This window comes from Danio aesculapii, chromosome 6 (genome assembly GCF_903798145.1).
Source record: "Danio aesculapii chromosome 6, fDanAes4.1, whole genome shotgun sequence".
NCBI classification, from domain to species: Eukaryota; Metazoa; Chordata; class Actinopteri; order Cypriniformes; family Danionidae; genus Danio; species Danio aesculapii.
This window is the reverse complement of record NC_079440.1, coordinates 40762018-40783353: the sequence shown is the minus strand read 5'-3', so window position 1 is coordinate 40783353 and position 21336 is coordinate 40762018. Positions and strand designations below refer to the sequence as shown.

At 37.6% G+C, this 21336-nt stretch overlaps 1 protein-coding gene across 1 annotated transcript in view; it reads left to right on the top strand.

Moving 5' to 3' along the window:
• The window catches only part of gabra5 (gamma-aminobutyric acid type A receptor subunit alpha5), a 55592-nt gene that overhangs the window by 25059 nt on the left and 9197 nt on the right, over window positions 1–21336 (top strand). Inside the window, exons 8-9 of the mRNA XM_056460172.1 lie at window positions 10247–10390; window positions 15445–15597. Of these exons, the coding sequence (XP_056316147.1) occupies window positions 10247–10390; window positions 15445–15597 (297 nt within the window). The remainder of the gene's footprint in view (window positions 1–10246; window positions 10391–15444; window positions 15598–21336) is intronic.

The following is a 21336-nucleotide window of genomic DNA, read 5'->3' as shown; positions in this document are numbered from 1 at the left end:
AAACAGTGACAGACGCCTGGTTTTAGCTGCTATCACAACCAGAATGCCTTAGAAAGGCAACGTATAAACAGCAACAGTTCAGGGTTACAATTGGTGTGCTTTATGCTATTGTGGAGTCTTTTGTTCCTCAACAGAACTCTCGTAGTTAATCTCGACAGACACAATGTTTAGCTCTGGCAATGTTCATTAACCAAATGTGTAAGTACTTTGAGCGATGACAAAAGCATACATTCAGAATTAATATAGTCAGTCAAAGGTTTTCACAAAATAGCGCCTGGTGTGAAGAGGAGGGGATTTGTATCACCTTGAAAGGGATTGTTTTGAGGTAGAGACTGGCTGATAGTACAGTACATTATTCTACTTATAGCATGGCTAGATGTGAATTATTGATTTGAGTTTAAATTATTTCATTCTGAGACTGGCGTTCGTCTACTGTCGAAAATGTGTATATGACTGTATGACTGAAGGCCGGCCTATGGCATAGAATAGGCAATAGGGGTGCTTTTGAATGATTTTTTATGTATTTCTTTTTATTACTCATACTACTTCAACAGTATTCACTTAAAATATTACAGAAAAGCAAACTATAACTCACTTCTATTCAACGCATGATAAATCTTTCCACATACAGTACAATCTTGCATAAATAGTTACCCGACTGTGATAAATATGCACAATAAATTATCGCCAAATAAAAAAGGCCAAAGCACTCTGGTGTCCAGGGAAGAAGAGAAAGAAGAGAATTTGAAGAAAAACTGCCAAAATTAGAGGTGATTTTATGTAATGAATGAATGATGAACAAATAAACAAAAGTAAACGTTGTGATAAAAAGAGGTAAAAGTCAGGTCTAAATATTTAGAGGAGCAACACTGTCTGGAGATCCAGAGATCATGTTACAGTTTTTCTTTTTTTTTTAACAGTTTCTAGTTTTACACTTTGTTTGCGATTCATGTCATTTTTAATTTAGCAATTTTTCTAAATAACTGGGCTATAGAGATATAGTTTAATAGAATATTGCTGCCATCTACTGTACTAGAAATCAAAAATTAAGATAAAAATTGCTTTCTGTGGGCTATAGAGAAGTATTCAGAATTTGTAGAGGGTTATCAGATTTAATTATTATTGGTTTTTTGTTTAAATTAAGCCATAATATGGCATAGGCAGCATTTTTATTGTTTCACTGAAAACTATTTTATTTAAGGTTACTTTCATAATCTAACATTAGCAAAAATAATAAATACTGTTATAAATTCATTGTTTCCTGTTAGTTAATAATTCAGCCGATTTAAATGTTATCACAATGGTTATCAGCTGACAGATATGGGCCAGTAGGGGCCTTCTGCGCCTACTGGTAGGCTCAAAAGGCTGTTATCATTTATCAACATGGTTAATCAGCTATAGATCACATCTGGCTGTGGCCAGAAGTTAACAAGAATTATTCATATTATTATAGTATTATTGAATTTAGTAATCTAAAAACAGATCTGGAGTCTTCTCTATTAATATAGCTAAATAACCACAATAATTATTATATTATTTATTAATTTCCCTTTAATTGTATTAATTAACATCTACCCTTACCCCAACCCTAAACCCAACTATCACAGTAATGTAAAAACAGATCTGGAGTCTTCTCTATTAGTACAGCTGATTAAACATGAGGATGGATGATGAGCCTACTAGTAGCTGCAGAAGGCTCCTACTGGCCCATATCTATCAGCTGATAACCACTGAACATTCAAAGCAAGTAAATAATTAATAGTATATTTAAAAGTATATATACCTTATTATATTTATAGTATCTATTTGATTCTGCAATAATCTTCATTTGGTTGTAATTGTAATTTGTTTTATCAGTTTGTGTAAAAAAAGTAAACGAAAAAAGTTTCCAAATAAATGTTTGGCCAATGATTATTGTTTGGATGGGCTGTGAGACAAGGGGCAACAAGCAAAATCTTAAAAAGAAAAGGGAAAAAAGCTTTGTAGTTTTTGTATAAATGTTTGAACACAATGATTATTGCTTACATAGGCTGTGAGGCAAGAGGCAAAATTAGAAAAATAAATTAGCATTGGCCAACTGTAATTTAATCCAGTTATTACACAGTAATAAAACTTGAATTGATATCAGAAGTAGAAATTAGTATTTTAGTTTAAATGTAGAGATTGTGGAAGAGTATGACATAAACTGGCAATTCTGGCACGGGGGATGGGTTCTAAGGATGCGAGACACCACAACCTCTAACGTCTGTCACTTGTCGACCTCTCGAGGTCAGGGGAGTAAGGGTTACTTGCACAGCTATCACAAATTGGCCACCTCACTTCTATCTGAATCACACAACAGGTTAACCACTTGTGTTCTTCTCAACCTGTACCAAGCTGATTTTAAACTGATGATTTAAGTTGTGACGTACTATAGGTGCCAACATGTCAACAGACGCAGACAGATGGCAGACACAATGACAGACATGTTAAAAATCGCAGACTCCTGCGCCTGTCACTAGTGCACCAGTTGAGGTAATTGGAGTGAGATTTACTTGCATAGTTTTCGATAGTGGGCACCCATTGCATTCACCCCCTAGAAGTCACTTTCATTTGGGTCATTCCATAAATGTAACCCCCTTCGATTCTGCTTGACCCTCTCTGAGTGGGATTAAAAGCTGTGAATCTACAATTGGTACAGTAGGCTATATCTTTAACATAGACTCAAAAGATTGCAGCTTCTTGAGTCTGTCACTGGTGCTCCTCTGGTGTCAGGGATGGGATGTTTACATTCATAGCTCTTACTAACCGGCCTCCATTACATTCTCCCCCTTAAATTTCACTCTTATCTGGTTTAGGGCACCAGTTTCATTTTGAGGCCTTGGAAATGAGGTTTATTCACACAACTCACACTAACTTACCCCCTAAGCCTCACTCCAATCAGGGTCACAGCACCAATTAAATCCCTTTGGTTCTACAAGAACCACCCTGAGTAGGATTTGAGCAAGCAATTCTAGAATTAGAGATAAGCTACTAAATGTATTTTGCTAGTGCGCCTCTTGAGGTCAGTGGAGTGAACCATACTTGGACAGCTCCCACAAGCTTGCCTATGCAATATTTCATGCATTAACACCAACCACAGGAGGAAATTTTGTTTTGCTGTTCTCTGTCTCACACTTCATATCCTCCATTCAGTGTCTATTTTTTGTCATGTCCATTAAGGTTTATTTGCTGTTATTAGAACCTACTGTATATTTAGCCCTTCCGCACTGAATACAGCTTTCAGGCTCTCGTGCCAGCACCGATTCACCTCAAAAGATTATATAGAACAAAGATTACTGTAGGATGATTCTACCTTGTAAAGGTCCCCACTGGTCAATCATTTTTTAGTCTAGATTAATCCAATATATCTATTTTTAGAGAGTTTTCAGAGTGAAATAAGGCATACACGAAACTGATGTATATACTCTCTGAAGACGGTTTACAAAATAATATAGGCATATTAAAAGAAAGTATAAGTATTTGCAAAATCATAGATACAAATTCATATACAGCTGAAGTCAGAGTTATCCGCCCCCGTTCAAATTTATTTTTATTTTTAATATTTCCCAAATGTTGATTAACAGAGCAAGGAAATTTTCACAGTATGTCTGATAATATTTTTTTAATCTAGAGAAAGTCTATTAGTTTTATTTTGGCTAGAATAAAAGCAGTTTTTAATTTTTTAAAAACCATTTTAAGGTCAAAAGTATTAGCCCCTTTAAGCTATATATTTTTTTCGAAAGTCTACTACAGAACAAACTATCGCTATACAATAACTTGCCTAATTGCCATAACCTGCCTAACCTAATTAACCTAGTTAAGCCTTTAAATGTCACTTTAAGATGAATAGAAGTGTCTTGAAAAGTATCTAGTCAAATATTATTTACTGTTATCATGGCAAAGATAAAATAAAATAAATCAGTTATTAGAAATGAGTTGAAAAAATCTCTCCGTTAAACAGAAATTAGGGGAAAAAATAAACAGGGGCTAATAATTCAGGGGGGCTAATAATCCTGACTTCAACTGTATATATACAAGCATAACATTTCAACAACTATGCCTTACAATTACAAACAATATGCTGTGGTTTTATAAAAAACTATTTCAGCCTGCTGAGCTAATGGCTAAAGATGATGCTTGCTGGTGTATAAAGAGTATGGAATGACCTTAGGGCAGCCAAGCCTCATAATCTCTGTGTAAAGAAAGGCAGGCTTTAGGGACAGATTGAAAGGTACTAGAGGTGTGGGTGTATGTTGGAAAGGAAGGAGTGAGATTTAAAGGGATAGTTCAGCCAAAACTGAAATTTCTGTCGTCATTTACTACTTGTTCCACACCTGTTTGACTTCCTTTCTTCTGTTGAATGGAAAAAAGGTATTTTGAAAATGTCCATAGTATTTGTTTTTCTTACATGGAAGGCAATGGTTACATGTTTTTAGCTTTCTTAAAACAATAATCTTCTTTATTGTTCAACATTAGAAAGAAATTCAAGGGTTGAGGGTGAGCAAATAGTAAGTACATTTTTAGGGGGGTTGAGTAAACAGTGAGTACATTTTTGGGTCAACTATCTCTTAAAATCTTTCCATAGTTTAAATGACTTTTTGCTGCCATTCTGGTGATAAAATCTGTAGAGGAATTTTAAAATAATTCTGGAAGTTAATGGAATTCTTGCAATAATCATATTGTTCACTTAATAATCACTATAATCACTTGTTTTAAAGGAAAGATTGAGAAAATATTCTTGATTTTTTAAAATAAAGTCTTTTGCAGTCTTTCTTTGGAATTATCAACGTTAATTAAAAGTCACTGCCTTAGGCTAATAGAAATTATGTTTGCTTATCTTCCCTACATTAAAAACAATCATTTTCAAAGGTCCTTTTCTGCCAGGGCAATATCAATTAAATTTAAGGACATTTCTGGCAACCCTAAACCACAGGTAGCTGTACTACATTGGAATAAAGTTTAATTACATTAACAGGCAAATTACTATTATATTTTTAGATATTTTAAAGTATTATTAGAGATTCCCCAATGCATTTGTAACCCAGCCAGTCCTACACCATCCAACCTGCTCCGAGCTGGGATCAAACCAGCACCCTTTTGTATGGGAGTCAGTTGCTCTACCAAGGAGGCTAAAGCCCATGGCCTCTAGCGTTTGTCGCTAGAGCACCTTTAGAGGTCAGAGGAGGGAGGCTTACCTGCACAGCACTTCACTAGCTGGCCTCTGCTACACTCACACCCCTAAACCTCACTCTCATTACAGCACCAGTGTAACCCCACCAGTCCAACACCACCCAACCCGCTCCAAGCTGGAATCAAACCACCGACCTTGCGCATCGTAGTCAGTTGCTCAATCTAGAGCACTTTACTAGCTGGCCTCTGCTAATTGGTTACAAATATTTTTAAGTCAATTACTGATTAATTTAAAAGCATCTAAATATCAGCAATAGCATGACAAAGCCAGACACCCGTTGATTGTCAATTAACAAGATGTGTGTTGAAAAAAATAACTTTTCTCTGTGTAAAAAAATTAAATACTTCTTAAAAACTAAATTAAGTATTAGGAGTGATCCTTTTTACCTCTCTTATAATGTGAGCCTGTTGAATGTTGCAATTTAGATGCACACGACAAAATGAAAGCCTGGCATCTGATATATGATATGAAATAAGAAACATTCTTGACCACAAATACCAATAAAATAGCACACACACACACACACACACACACACACACACACACACACACACACACACACACACACACACACACACACACACACACACACACACACACACACACACAATAATAATCTTATCACGTGTTCACCGCTTTGTGGATTTTTGACATGTTTTGGCCCTCTAAACCTGTACACTCACATTCTGTCAGGTCAATTCACACTGAACAATTTCATTTCTCGAGGAAAGTGATTCAGCCACGTGTGAGTAAAAAGATGACTTTAGAGGATATTCCCACTGTGGGCTGTGGTGACCCAGTCATAATGAAGAGTTACATTGGCTTCCTCCAGTCTCAACCCCTGACCTATGAGAAATAATTTTGCCCTCTGTTATGTTGAGTTCACACTCCATGATTGTCATAATCAAATTACTATCTACGATAGCGTTCAGTTGCTGCTGTGTTCACACTGCATGATGGATCAGTGACAGGAGGATAAACACTGCAGGACTACACAACAATCGCCGACCACTCTGTCTGGCTCACAAACAGACACGAGAAGTGATAAGATCACTCAAAATCATGGAAATGGTACCCTGCAATAAGTATTTTAAATAATCTGCCATTGAAATGGTTTGTGCGCTGAATGCTGATTTACATCAAAAAGAAACAAGGGAACAAAGATTTAACAGTGTGCAAAGAGAGATAAAATAGTTGGAGGACAATAAATGATTTTGCAATGTACTACTGTGGCTAATCAAGCTAAAATTTCTTTGTTTTTGCTTAACGTTATTGTAAAGCATATCTAGTCTGATATTGTGGTCTATAACTCCTCTGCGGACTCCACGCTGTCCTGTTTCTTGCTCTCCCATTAGCTGTTGGTCTTTGCCAATTTGTTTTTCAGACAGAACTCACTCAGAATTTCACACAGCATGATTTTGAATCTCTGACAAGTCCAGATATTTAACATGACCAATATTTTACCGGCATCAGAACATGTCGGCGATTCTCTCTGTTCGTGTTTTTGATAATTCATACTGTGTAATTGTTTCTAGCATCAATTTGTCTCAGATTTCGGGCTTTCGGCGGAAATCTGTGGGTGAGCGAAAATCAGGGCTAAAATCACACAACGTGAACTCGGCAGTAGCTAGACCTTGTCACACCCTTTTATTTATGTGGCTTCCTAAATTATAAAAGTGTGTTAAATAAAAAAAAAAATGAATGTACATACAACCTCTCCCAAAGTGTGCTGAGGTTTATAACACACACACAAAATAATTCTTTCTCATTCATTGTCTTTCTTATTCAATGGCCATTGTTTTGTTATTCTACCATCATAATATCAGTATCCAAAACTCTGCTCTCCATCCTAATTCAATCTATACTATACATGACAAGTTTTCCATTTTAACTAGTTCAGAGCTTATCGGGATCAGCTGATGTCCACTAAATTCAATCCAATTAGGTCCACTTACAATCACCACCCATAATTAGCTCCAGTACTGTCTTGACACTCATTAGCTTCTTTGGTTGTAGTCTCTTGTCACCTGAACTTGCACTGAGCTTCAAACACCATCCTTAGGAGAACTGATCTTTTTTATATAGTTCGGTAAATTAAAAAAAAGCTTACATCTATGTACTAAAAACAGATAGTTTTTTCTTTTCCATTTTTAAAAAGATTTGCAAAAAGACATCAAATTTAATCTACAGAAAACAAACATACAAAAAAAAAGGATCTTTAAAGTCTTCATTAGGTGATTAAATTGTTCTTTACTGTGAGAAATACATTGGTTCCTCTATAGCAGAGGTTCACAACAATTTCAACCCACAACCCTGAAAATAACAATGGCAGTGACTCGTGACCTTCACTATCCTCAGAGGTGGTTAAATGCACGTATCAGTGCACACACAGCAATAGGCCTAAACGTAGTCCCGTGGACGTTTCTGGAGACCGCAAATTATGTAGCCAGGGATACGTATGGCTGTATTTCATTTTTTAAAATGAACGCTACGGGGGGGTGTGATGCCATTCCTTTTTGCGCTCACCAGCTGACAGCTTATCCCGTGTGGAGGGCTTTCCAGCCACGACCCCTTTGTCCCGTTAGCTCGTCGTGTACGTCGGCGGACTTGAGACGCAGAGTGAAGATGACTACGAGCGCGAACGACACTGGCCAGAGAAATTTGACTTATGAAAAAGCGCATGCAGCGGCCTCTCATGGATTTGCGAAAACAAAAACTGCAAAAATACGTACCTCCCAGGATGTATTTTGCAGTCTCCAGAAACGTCCACAGGACTAAGTTTTCAGAATGAGCCTGGGTTGTAGCTTTCCCATGTGGTCTCCCATCCAGGTACCGATCTGCTTAGCTTCAGTGGGCGACCATGCGAGAGTTGCTGAGAGCTAACTGCCAGCTAACAGGAGCAGGAGCATCTTGACAACAATAAATAATGCTACAGTCTAATATAAGCATATTATTTATTATAGTAATTTTTTTCATTTGTTTAATTTCAACATTAACCTCACCTAATGAGGTGGGTTGGTTACGTTTGGAGAACATCATGTCCATTTCCATTTTGGAGTCCGCCACTCAGAGATCATACTTAAAGATTAGTTGTGACCTGCATTTATTTTTAATAATAAATAAATAAATAATAAGGGGAAAACGTGTTGAATGTTTAAAATAAATGTAATGACATTTACAGCATGATGTAAAATGAATCTGTTACAACTGATGCTATTGTCAGGGGTCAATATCCAATGTAAAAAATAAAAGGCTGATGACTTTTTATTTACATCTTGTTTTTTTGGTAACACTTTATTTTGATGGTCCATTTGAGTATTAGTAGACTGTCTGCTTAATATCTGTTGATATGCTCCTTCAACAGACATTTAACTGACTATAAGAAACTTTGCAAGTACATGTCAACTCACTCTAACCCTAACCCCAAACCCAACCTAACAGTCTACTTAAAATCTAATGAGAATTAGTTGGCATGTAGATGCAATGTAACTTAAATTTAACAAACGGACCATCAAAATAAAGTCTGACCATTTTTTATGTAACTATAAACTACGGTAGATAAACTATAGTAATTGTAATAGTTTAATAAATCAGTTTGATTTTTGGAAGATTTTTTGAAATGACTGCTCTAAGGCATCACTGCAAAACCCATCTTTTGTAACTTTTATTTCTACATACATGAAAGAGTGCAATGTACTATCACATAAATTGCTGTACTTTAAAATAGTAAAATCATAGGCCTTTTGAACTCACTACCTAAATATGCTCCATGTCAAGTCTTCAGTCTTACAGTAGCTTTACAATCTCATTTGGCAAGTGCCCTGCAGAGTCTTAACAGGCAATGTGTGGACTTGTCCTCAAGTGGACGGTCCATTCTGAGAAGGGTCTATCGTATGGCCTCGAAGCTACTTTCTTAAATTGGCTTACCATACACATTACATTATTTGAACATGCTAAAATCTTTTTGTCTGCAACCATCCAAGAACATTTGGCAACATTTTTTTTTTAAGTAAAAGCACAACCATCTAATGAGAGATTTTACCAAAACTGAACTGATGAATGCTTCCCAAAAATGGATTTTAAGATATATAGGAGCATCTGTTTATGGGTATGTGTTAGACATAAGTTAGCCTGAAGATTTGTAGCGAGATCTAAACAGGGTTTGATTTTGCTGGTCATTACAAATTCATTTGCAGGAATTGGTTGAGGGTTTCTAAGGCTACATATGTCTGTGTTCCTGCGTGTGTAGACGGTTGGCAGAATAATCCCTCAGTTTAGATGGTGTAAGTCAATCTTAATTGTGATGGAGACATCCGGCAAGAGAGTGGTAGGATTAATGTTTTGCTTCAAGATTGAATGTCACAATGGAAGGAGGGGGCGAAAGTGAAAAAAATGGAGTGTTAAGAAACTCTCTGTAAAGCTGCAGCGATTTTATGAGAAATCATCTACTGAAAATGTTGAATTTGTTCTATACACTTAATGGATATACTTAGAGAATAAATGCACTATAAATTAACCAATATTTTGTAGCAGATTATTTATAGTTAAAGGACAAACTATACACTAGAATTTATGACCTGAAATATTTGTTTGTACTGTATGATGCATCTCGTCCTATACTCTTCAACAGAGATGCAGACGCCTGTGATTTTTTTAACCCCATGGTCTAATCCTATTAGTCAACACAGGTGCAGATGATTAAATTTATTACCCCAGCTCTACACTTGGCAGAGTCAGACAGTCATGCTCCCTGTTGATAAAGCAAGCAGACGTTTCCTTATGATTGACAGCTGAAGACAGTGTACCTGCTTAATCTGAGAAATTAAACCAGCCTGCATGCAAATCACAATGCAATCAGCTGGCGGTGACGGTATAATCAAGAGCGAGCAACTTTTATGCAAACTTATTTAAAGATGGAACTAAACAGATTACCTTTGATTTGAACCAATGTTCCAATCACTTGCTGTGTCGTGTTAATTCGCAATTATGACTGCACATACTAACTTGTTGATTGTTAACTGTATTTTTTTCCAGATGCCTACCCTATCTCGGAGGTGGTGTATAAATGGACGAAAGGCCCTGGGAAGTCTGTGGTAGTGGCAGAGGAAGGGTCACGCCTCAACCAATACCATCTAATTGGCCACACAGCTGGTACGGAAGACATCAGCACAAGTAGAGGTAAATCACTTTGTCTGATCCAATCCCATTCATTGCAAAGTGTGTCAGTCAGTCAGTTAACTGGTGAATCAGCTTCTTAAGGTAGGACCAGGTCCAAAATGTTTTGCTGTCTCTGCCTGAAATGAAAACATGGACAGCGGTGCCTATAAAAAAATTCTGCTGGCCTTGAAGCTGCATCTAATGTTATGCATATACTGTACTGAACACTCACCAACCCTTTAATGGTAATCTTTCACTTGAAGGAGGTGCTCATATGACTGTTATGACACCTTTATAATCATGAAGGAAATGTTATGCATGCATATGACAACTGTTATAAAGTGTTTTTTGCTCTGTTATGTGATTTTAATAGCAAAGATGACATTCTTTGGGATGTCTTTGTAATGACAACTCCACAAACAAATACATCAGAACCTGTCTGTCTTTGTCAAGACAATTTGGCATTAACATGACAACATAACTAGTCATAATTCTGTCATAAACATGGTTGTCATGAGGCCATTATACACTCACCAGCCACGTTATTAGGTACACCTTACTAATACAGAGTTGGACCCACTTTTGCCTTCAGAACTGCCTTAATCCTTCGTGACATAGATTTAACAAAGTACTGGAAATATTCCTCAGAGATTTTGGTCTATATTGACGTGATAGCATCACGCAGTTGCTGCAGATTTGTCGGCTGCACATCCATGATGCCAATCTCCTGTTCCACCAAATCCCAAAGGTGCTCTATTGGATTGAGTTCTAGGGACTGTGGAGGCCATTTGAGAACAGTGAACTCATTGCCATGATCAAGAAACCAGTCTGAGATGATTTGCGCTTTATGACATGATGCATTATCCTGCTGGAAGTAGTCATCAGAAGATGGGACTACTAGATATTTTCTCTTTTTCGAACCAGTCTCTGTAAACCTAGAGACGGTTGTGCCCAATCCCAGTAGATCAGCAGTTTCTGAAATACTTAGACCAACCTGTCTGGCACCAACAACCATGCCACGTTCAAAGTCACTTAAATCACCTTTCTTCCTCATTCTGATGGAATTGAACTGCAGCAGATCGCCTTGACCATGTCTACAGGCCTAAATGCATTGAGTTGCTGCCATGTGATTGGCTGATTAAAAATTTGTGTTAATGAGCAGTTGGACAGGTGTACCCAATAAAGTTGGCTATGAGTGTAATTGTATCATGAATATTTTTCTGATCACTTTTGTCATAAAAAATTCTCATGTAAATACTCTGTCAAATACTTTCATAACAGCATCGTTCAGCTTTTCTTGATTTTATCTACAGGGTTGCAAATTGAATTGGTCATAAAAATGTAATCAAGTCTCAATACTCTGTCAACTATTTTTATTACAGTGCCTTAAAATTTGTAATCACGTTTCCTTCAACAGAAGGCCTATTGATCATGTTTTTGTCAAGTTATGTTTTCTTGGTAATGTTGGCAAGACAAAGACAAAGACAAGTTATAATGTATTTGTTTATGTCAAGTTGTCATAATAAAGACACCTCAAACAATGTTATCTTTACATTTAAAATGACATAACTGAATGAACAACAGTGCATGATGTGTTATGTCATGATTATAAAGGATTTGTGACAATCTTATGGACAACCTTTTCAAGTAGTATAACCCCTTTAATGGTATACACCTTGCTTGTAATGTACCTAGATTTGCCTTCAGATCTGCCTTAATCTCATTGCTGAAGCCACTTCAGTACACTGAATTCATTTTTATGTTGTCATGCTTCAGAACTCACATATTTACAAAACCATCAGCTGAAAGTAGCCATCACACTATTGGTACACTGTGGTCAGAAATGGATTGATATGGTCAGCAACTGTACTAAGGTACAGTAGGCCCTTCTGCACACAATCCAAGGCTGATAGACAGATAGATCTATGCTTTCATTTTGGTCCTACCATCTGAACTCTAATCAGGCCATCCAATCTTTTTGTCCAGTCATGAGCTTATGTGCACTGAAGCCTAATTTTCTTGTTTTTAGCTGACAGGAGGGGCACTTTTTCGTTTTTCTGCTGCTGTAGCTCATCTGTTTCAATCTTTGACATGCTCTGCATTATTTAATGCTTTCATGAGATGCTTCTTTCTCATTCTGCCTGTCAATTTGAACTTCAACAGATCTCCTTACAGGCTTAAATTATTTTGCTGCCTTATGACTGGCTGATTAGGTATTTGCTTTAACAAGGATTTAAACAGGTATACCTTTAATGGCTGGTGAGTGTATTTAGTATCGGATGATTTAAAAGTGGGGGGACAGCTGAATGAGATCCAAAATCTTTCGTTCATTTTATTATTAATCACCTGTTTCTCAATGGTCTGTCTCTAAAAGTGAGGGGGACATATCCCCCCCATCCCTCCAGGTGCTATGCCCCTGGTATTTAGTACGCTATCATTCAGTTTCAGATTGAAATCAACCATGAATTACATCGCAGGTCCTGACAAGATTGCTGTCCACTAACATTTTATTTACACATAAGTCAAATTACATGTCACAGTTCTTCCGATCCTCTAACCTGTTGTGTCACATGCATTATTTTCAGAAATATTATGTTCAATCACAGCATTTCAGTTTTGTTCTCCAGCATCGTGTGTTATCAGCTCTCTTAAATAAAATGATATCCCTTGAATGATTATAGCCTTTTCAAATCAAGCTGGATGACGAATGAGTGATGAGGATTTCAGTACACCTCCCACTCACGGCCAGCTGTCTCTAGGACCAGCGAGAGTACAGGAAGAGATGAAGATGAGAGGGAGGGGGAATAAACAACACTTATCCTGAGCCATTGGGTCTGGAGGGTTAATCCTCGTGCCTCCCCATCAGTTGTGCTTTTACCATGTGACGTCGCTCAGCCGTCATTGGCTCAAGCCGGCAAGAGACACATGGGAGCTCTACGAGGGGGAGAATGGGGGCCTAGACGGCATCTGCCTAATTCGGTTATGTAAAGAGGACTGGTATTACACTCATATCATTGCTGCCTCTAGCCTTGTAATCATTATGTGTGGGGGTTGGGGGCTTCCCCTTGTTCCGCTTTTATGGAAGTACATATATGGATAACCGTGCTGAGCTGGCATACGGTCATATTCAATAAGACACGATCATGAGCCAGAAAAATGCTATCAACTTCACTGACCGCATCATGTTTTCAGCCCTGCTGAGCCAATTTTGCTTTTAACAGCCATTGATTAACCCATCCAAGTTCGCTGGCTGTCATCAGGTGGAGAGAAGCACTTTTAGAAACAAGCTGCAGACTTGCTTTGTGGGAGATCCTTGCCTCTTCTGACATTTTGCCTTGGCTGACTTGCAGGACAAAGGTCAACTGGTCATTACTGCTGCTAATCTGAAGTGCAAACCTCTTTACAAAGTCAAAAATAGCTCCACCTGGACTTCATATGAACACAGGGTCATTAGCTCAACTTAGAACACCTCACTGAGAAGAAAGAGCAAAGGAAGGGGGAGGAAAGCCTGCCAACCTGAAATTATCTCTGGTGGAAATGTCAACATTCAATCACTTGTCCCACACTGTAAAGACATCCAGATAACCTGTCACCTTTTATTAATAAGAACTCACATCCAGAAAATAGCACCTGCAACTCTTTCAGATTGATTCAGAATCTGACCTGCTTTACTGTAGGTGTGTTCATCTGTTCTTGTCAACTGTGTTATTTTCTAGAAAAGCAAAGCACTCACCAGTTGACCAGCATGGCAGCGTTGTTTTCTGCTATGAATGGGAGTTCTCCATAAACACTCCAAAAGCTTAGTAGTAAAATCCACCACAGTCGCATGTTTTCAGCTCTCAAAGAGTCCCACCCGGCAAGGCGCATCCAAGGCGGAATATCTGAAATGGGGCACTGCCAGTTGTGCTTTCTTCCCGGTCATTGAAATAAAGGGCAGTGCGAGATGAAGGGGATGCATCGAGCCCCTCGTGACGAGGACATCTTTGCCCCCAGGGCCCTCACAATGTTCAAACTTTTCCTTGACTTCCAAGGCTCAACAGCTTGTCATCATCTTCATCTGATCCACTTGATCCGTCCCCTCTGATCCAGACTAGATTTGGTGCTGTTTGCCCCCCTTTTTTAGTTCCCGCTTTATGCAAGCCGAAAAAGAGTATATCCTAAACGAGGAGGCCTGGCCTGACAGAATGGATGGAACTATTGGAAGAGAGAGAGTCAGACGAGTGTGTGTGTGTATGTGTGTGTGTGTGAGAGAGAGAGAGAGAGAGAGAGAGAGAGAGAGAGAGAGAGAGAGAGAGAGAGAGGGAGAGAGGGAGAGAGAGAGAGAAGCCTGCAGGATGCAGATTGTGACAAGGGATTAGTGGGACACAAAAATCCGATTTTGCCAGGAGAAAGCAGCAGTCATCAGTGGATTTTCTATAGTTTATCAGACTGTGTGGCTCAAAAGGATTTTTTTAAAAGCTTCAAATTCAATCTTCGCTTGGTTAACAGGATATATAATGTTTTTTTTTTCACTCTGTATTCTCTTTTCTATTGCAGTTAATGATTTACCTCACCATGTTCCAGTGCACAGTGTGACAGCTCTTAAAAAGAGAATAAATGTCTCTTATTTAGATGATTCGATCTGTTCCACACTGGGGATTTATTGTAGGGCGACGTACACCCCCCACCCCCTTTAAAGTTGTTCATCACTTAACACAATTAAATAATCTTTGTGATCAGACATTACAGTAACTGTCCACTGTATGGTGCTAATGAGACAACCAACTAGAAAGTCAAAATGCATCTAAAGGAAATATTTTGACTGCCTTTTGGGAAATTCCATAATTGCATAACTTCCCGATTTCTTTTTGATTATGCATCTGTCTTCCTTTGACTTGTGTCTCACTACATCTCTCTCTCTCTTTTTCTCATTTTCTCTTTAAACCTCTCAGCTGGTTTGCACTTATCCCCCCAAGAGTTTAATCACACGCTATCCATCCCTCTCTTAGTCCCTTTGTTTCTTCTTTTCATCACTGTTATTCTCGCCCGTTCACTCATTTCATTCTACTTTTTCTGTTTCATTGTTCCCCCTACAGGTCAATACACTGTTATGATGGCCCACTTCTACCTGAAGAGGAAGATTGGTTACTTTGTGATTCAGACCTACATGCCGTGCTTCATGACTGTCATTCTGTCCCAAGTCTCATTCTGGCTCAACCGTGAATCCGTCCCAGCCAGAACCGTCTTTGGTCAGTGCTTCCGTCTGCACTTTATTTATTTATTGTTTGTGGTAATTTAGGCTTTATACAAAATGAAAAGTTTTTATATATATTCTACCTGACATATTATGCATATTACTACTAATAATAATTTTATATTCATTTTATAAATGACAAACATTTGAATATTCTTTCTTTCTTTCTTTCTTTCTTTCTTTCTTTCTTTCTTTCTTTCTTTCTTTCTTTCTTTTTTTCTTTCACATAAAAACATAAAACACAGGAAACTAAATGACAGCAGCTCATTTCAGTTAGCAGGATAATTTTAATGTTTTCTGTCATTTATATATTTTATGTCAATTTCAATCATTTTAGTTATCTAAATATATACTTATACTAATTGGATGGGAAGGCAGTATTTCGTTTTTAAATAGATTTTTAAATCTGATATTTACATTTTATTTCAGATTTATTTCAATGACCAAAACTTTTTGTTTAACCCTTTCAGTTTTATGTAGTACAAATAATACCACAACATGTTGCATGGTGTTGTTAGCCCCTACTGCTTATTGCCGTAACTACATTGTTACACCTGGCTCCAAGATGTAACATTAAGGGAGACGACATGGTGAAATAAAGTCAAACATAATATTTATTTGAACACAACTAAAAATGACAATCAAAAGATCAGTATCAGTATGTTCAATTAGTGTGAAAGGCAAATGAATGGATGCGGTAAGTGTTGTCAGTGCTAGTGTATGGATGCAAAACAAAACATAAAGCCCAAATTGGAGCGCAGCTCTGGCCAACAAAAAAATTAATTAACCGCGGCCCCGACAAACTCTCTCACTGTGTTTAAATAAGGGTGCTGACGAGCATCAGGTGCGCTGGAGGCATGCCCCAACCTACAACAGACGAAACATACAAAAACATAAGTGAAGTTTAGTTATAAACAAGTTTCGAGAGGATCACGTGCTTATGATTGCTAGCGGCTGGATCCGCATTATCCAATTCTCAATGCACCAATCAGACGACTCCTAAGCTACTACAAATACCCTGGGTTACGTACCACCGCTATCTTCGTTTTGAAGAATCCCCCCATCCACCCCTACTCCTCCTCCTTCCTAGATGGGTGACACGGTGGCCCAGTGCTTAGCACTGTTGCCTCACAGCAAGAATGTCTCTGGTTCTAGGCTTTACCAAACCAGCAGACATTTCTGTGCGGAGTTTGCATTTTCTCCCCGTGCTCACGTGGGTTTCCCCCGGGTTTCCCGGTTTCCTCCCACCGTCCAAAAAACATGCAACATAAGTTAATTGACCAATCCAAACCGGCACTATAGACATGCTCCTAGTAAATGGTTATCTCTCAAGAGCAATCACTGGCTGTTCATTGGTTATTACAGCGGGGGAGTTCTCGAGATCTACCTGAGCTCAAACTCCCTTCTCGCCTTGCAACGGGAGGGAGCCCCGGGCTCGAGGATCTTATGAGCTCAGGGCTCTCTCCCGGGACAGCATGCCAAACAAGCTTATAATTAATCATCAGCTAAGTGTGAACTCTTGAAACCAAAAACAACGCAGTCCTAACAACATAGTCTGGACAAAAAAAAAATCTTTACATATAAATCAATAATTTGCTAATACTTGTTAGCTTTTCTAGACAAAAGTAAGTTTGCCTTGAAGATAAGTGTAATGCTATTTCTAATCTTTAAAATGTCTTAAAGAACCCAGCAGGCACAGGACGTCAACATGACATCAGATTGATGTTGTACCCAAATATCGGGGGACATAGCATTTTGCTTGGAAATGAAAATTGTGTTGACGTCAGAACCCAACGTCAGGCCGACTTCAATGTCCAACGTCCAAACTAAAATTAACCAAATATCAACGTCTATTTATGTTACAGCTTGATGTTGTGTGGACGATACCACTAGGGCATCTATCAGATGTTGGATTTTGGTTGCCATACCTGACGAATAAATATCAGTATTTGATGTCAATATGACGTTGGTTTAGGATGTTGACTCGACATTGGATTTTGGTCGTTTTCCAACACCACCTAAAATCAACCAAATATCAACGTCATTTGACATCATCATTGGACGTCAAAATAATGTCAAATTAACGACACTGGCTAGACATTGAATTTTGGTCACCTAACGTCACGACCTAAATCTAACCTAATATTAACGTCTTATAACAGTGTGTGCCTGCTGGGAAGACTTCATAGCATAGATATTTAATCTCCTTTGTCTAAATGTATGCGGGACATCATTTAAAATGTGAAAAAATATTTCATTACAGTCACCAAGCAGCTATATATTCAGATCTATTGCTCATTTCGGCCATCAGTTAATGTTTTGCTTAATGCATCAATAATTCTCATCAAAATGGAAATCGGAATCGACTGATGCAATCAGAGGGAATCACGACCTAATCCACTCGGATGACTGTTTCTGAATTCACACCACTGTTCTCATTCAATTCCGAGGTCTTGCATTTTATCTTGGCAATAATCAGCAAAGCGAGCAGACGCTCCACAAGGAATATTTGCCCACGCAAACAACATCTCTGTGACTGGCCAACAAAGAATTCATCAAAACACTCTCTCTCACTCACACACACACTCATACATATACAAATATCCATGAACGGAGGCTCAAAGCTCACTGATACTGCACATGTGCTGTTTTAAATATTTTTTTTTATTTGCATAGCCACAGGCTGCGAAATCCCGGAGCTGAATGCCTGAAGGATTGTAGTACCATACCTATTTATGTCTAAAGGTGTCTGTGTCCAATGCCTGGGGCGACTGTATCTGCACATCTCCTTCTGACAGGGACAGAACACCTCCGCTCCTTCACCAGAACTTTGCATAAAGAATTATTAATGATACTGTCACTCTAGGGGATGTTAGATATTAAAGATGCACAGAGCGCACAAAGTGACCGTTCCGAACTACCTTTTGCACACTTTATTTTTCTTTGAGAGAAAAAGCCGCGTTCCTGGGAATGAAATGATCTTAATGTCAGTATTCCCTGCTGGTTTGCTTTGTTTTGTTGTTAAGATGAGCTTATGATTCATGAACCGATATTTTATTCATGCGCAGGATTTGAAATATTAAAAGAATTATGTTGGATGAAAGACAGAATTTCCCGGCTTACTGGTGTGGTTGCATTCACAAAATGACTCTGCTGCTGCAGAACATGTTTTGATGGATGACTGTGATCATATTCAGCACACAAATCCTTTTATTTGAAAAGCAGTGTATGCCTGTATGTTTTGCATAAAGAAATTGTAACTCTTGAAAATTTTAATAATAACAATAAAAATAATAAAAATTCTTTCATTCATTTTTTTTTTCGGCTTAGTCCCATTATTAATCAGGGGTCGCCACAGCAGAATGAACCACCAACTTATCCAGCATATGTTTTACACAGTGGATGACCTTCTAGCTGCAACCCAACACTGAAAAACACCCATACACTGTTGCATTCAAAGACGTACACTACGGCCATGTTTAGATTATTCAATTCACATATAGCGCATGTCTTTGGACTGTGGGGGAAATTGGAGCACCCACAGAAATGCCAACTGACCCAGCTGGGGCTTGAACCAGCAACCATCTTGCTGTGAGGCGATCGTGCTACCCACTGCACCACTGTGACACTAATAATAATAATAATAATAATAATAATAATAATAATAATAATAATAATAATAATAATAATAATAATAATAATAATAATAATAAAATAATAATAATTCTTTACATTCATAAAGCACTTTTTCTGGACACTTAAAGCAATTTACACATTTTGGGGGGGAATCTCATCATCCACTACCAGTGTGCAGCATTTAACTGGGTGACACAACTGCAGCCATATTGCGCCAGACCGCACATCACACACCAGCTGATTGGTGGAGAGGAGACAGAGTAATGAAGCCAATTATGGTATGGGAATTGTTAGGAGGCCATGATGGACAGAAGCCAGTAGGCTAATTTGGCCAGGATAAACCCAACTCTTTTTCAAAGGACATCCTGTGATTTTAACAACCACGGACAGTCAAGACCTTGATTTAATGAATCATCGAGCAGTATAGAGTCCCATTAATATACTAGGGCAATAGGACCCACAAAGAGTGCTGGTCTCACTAACACCACTACTGGCAACAACCTAGCTTTCCCCTGTGGTCTCCCATCCAAGTACTGACCAGGTGCAGCCCTCATAAGCTTCAGTAAGCGACCATGTGAGAGCTGCAGAGAGCTAGCTACTGGCAGTTTTGTTAATTAGGCATATGATTTAATTTATGGTGTCTAATAAAGATTCAAACTTTAAATATTTAGATGTAATTGTAATTTTATTTTAGCTTTAGAGACAGGAATTAGGGCTGCACAATATATCGTTTTTAGCATCGATATCGCAATGTGTCAGACCACAATAGTCACATTGCAGGGATCTGCAATGTAGTTGAGATTATAGTTGACAAGACATTTCAATTAACAACATAGTGGATTCATTTCAGAGTTTTAACTTTAGAATGAAAGTTTATTATTTACATGTGTTTTAAAGACCTGACTGTAAGAATGTAAAGCAAATTTAAGCCATTTGAGCACAATAAATTAAATGTTTGTAGCTTAATTATTAATAATTATTTACTCAAAATGATACAATATAATTATTATTATTATCATTATACAGTGACTTTTTAGAAATTTTGCTTCTGAATACTGTTTCATTCCTCAGAAAATCATAAATCCTTGTTTATTTGCATCTTTCCTCTGTTGCATTGTCATTATTTAATTATATTTAATTCAGATATGCTCTCCTACACAATCATCCCAATTGATCTAAAATTATGAATTCTTATTCTTACTGTGGAAATTTAATTTATATCACAATATATATTGCAGTGAAAATATTGCATTGTCAGCTTTTTACCAATATTGTGCAGCCCTAATAGAAATAATAGTTTTTTATTAAATTGTCTCTGAAAAAGGTATCTTCCGCTCAACCTGGGCTGCATCAAATACAGTACAAACTGCAATATTTTGTTAATGCAGTCTAAATTAATAAGATTGTCTGCTTTTATATTTAGTTTCTGTGATGGCAAAGCTTAAATGTTCAGTGTCACAAGGTGTCACAGATCACTCTTAATATGCTGATTTGGTGCAAAATTTTGTCTGCTGAAATCAGTTTTTGCTTCGCAGTTACCATTTTTTGTGGAAATTGTGATTTTTTTGAGGATTTTTTTGTTTTTAAAAGAACAGCATTTGTTTAAATGTCTTTTTGCAACATAAAATGTCTTTTTCTATTTGATCAATTGAATGTATCCTTGCTGAATACAACAACAACAATAGAATAAAAAACTATTAACTAGTTGGAACCCTTAACTAGTATGTTATGTAAAAGGTATCTATCTAATGGATTATCAGGGGGCATGGTTGGAAAATCTGCAGAAGTGTTTTAACAAAGTTTGTTACTTGCAAGAATCGAAAAAAAATCTGACTTGTTGAGGGAAAAGTATGATGATAACTGTTCAAAAGAAGCAAATACATTTTTCTTTAAAGGATTTGATCCCTATTTCTGACCAAATGTTAAATGAGCTATCCTGCATTGAAGGCAAAAAAGGTGATTGTGGGCAATGGGACATAAAAGAGATTGTTCTCTGAAGCCAAACAATTTTCTAAACTATGTCCAAATCCTCAATGAATGTTTCTACAGTAGATTGCTTGTCATTCATGCTGGAAGAGAGAGTTGGTTTTTGAGCATA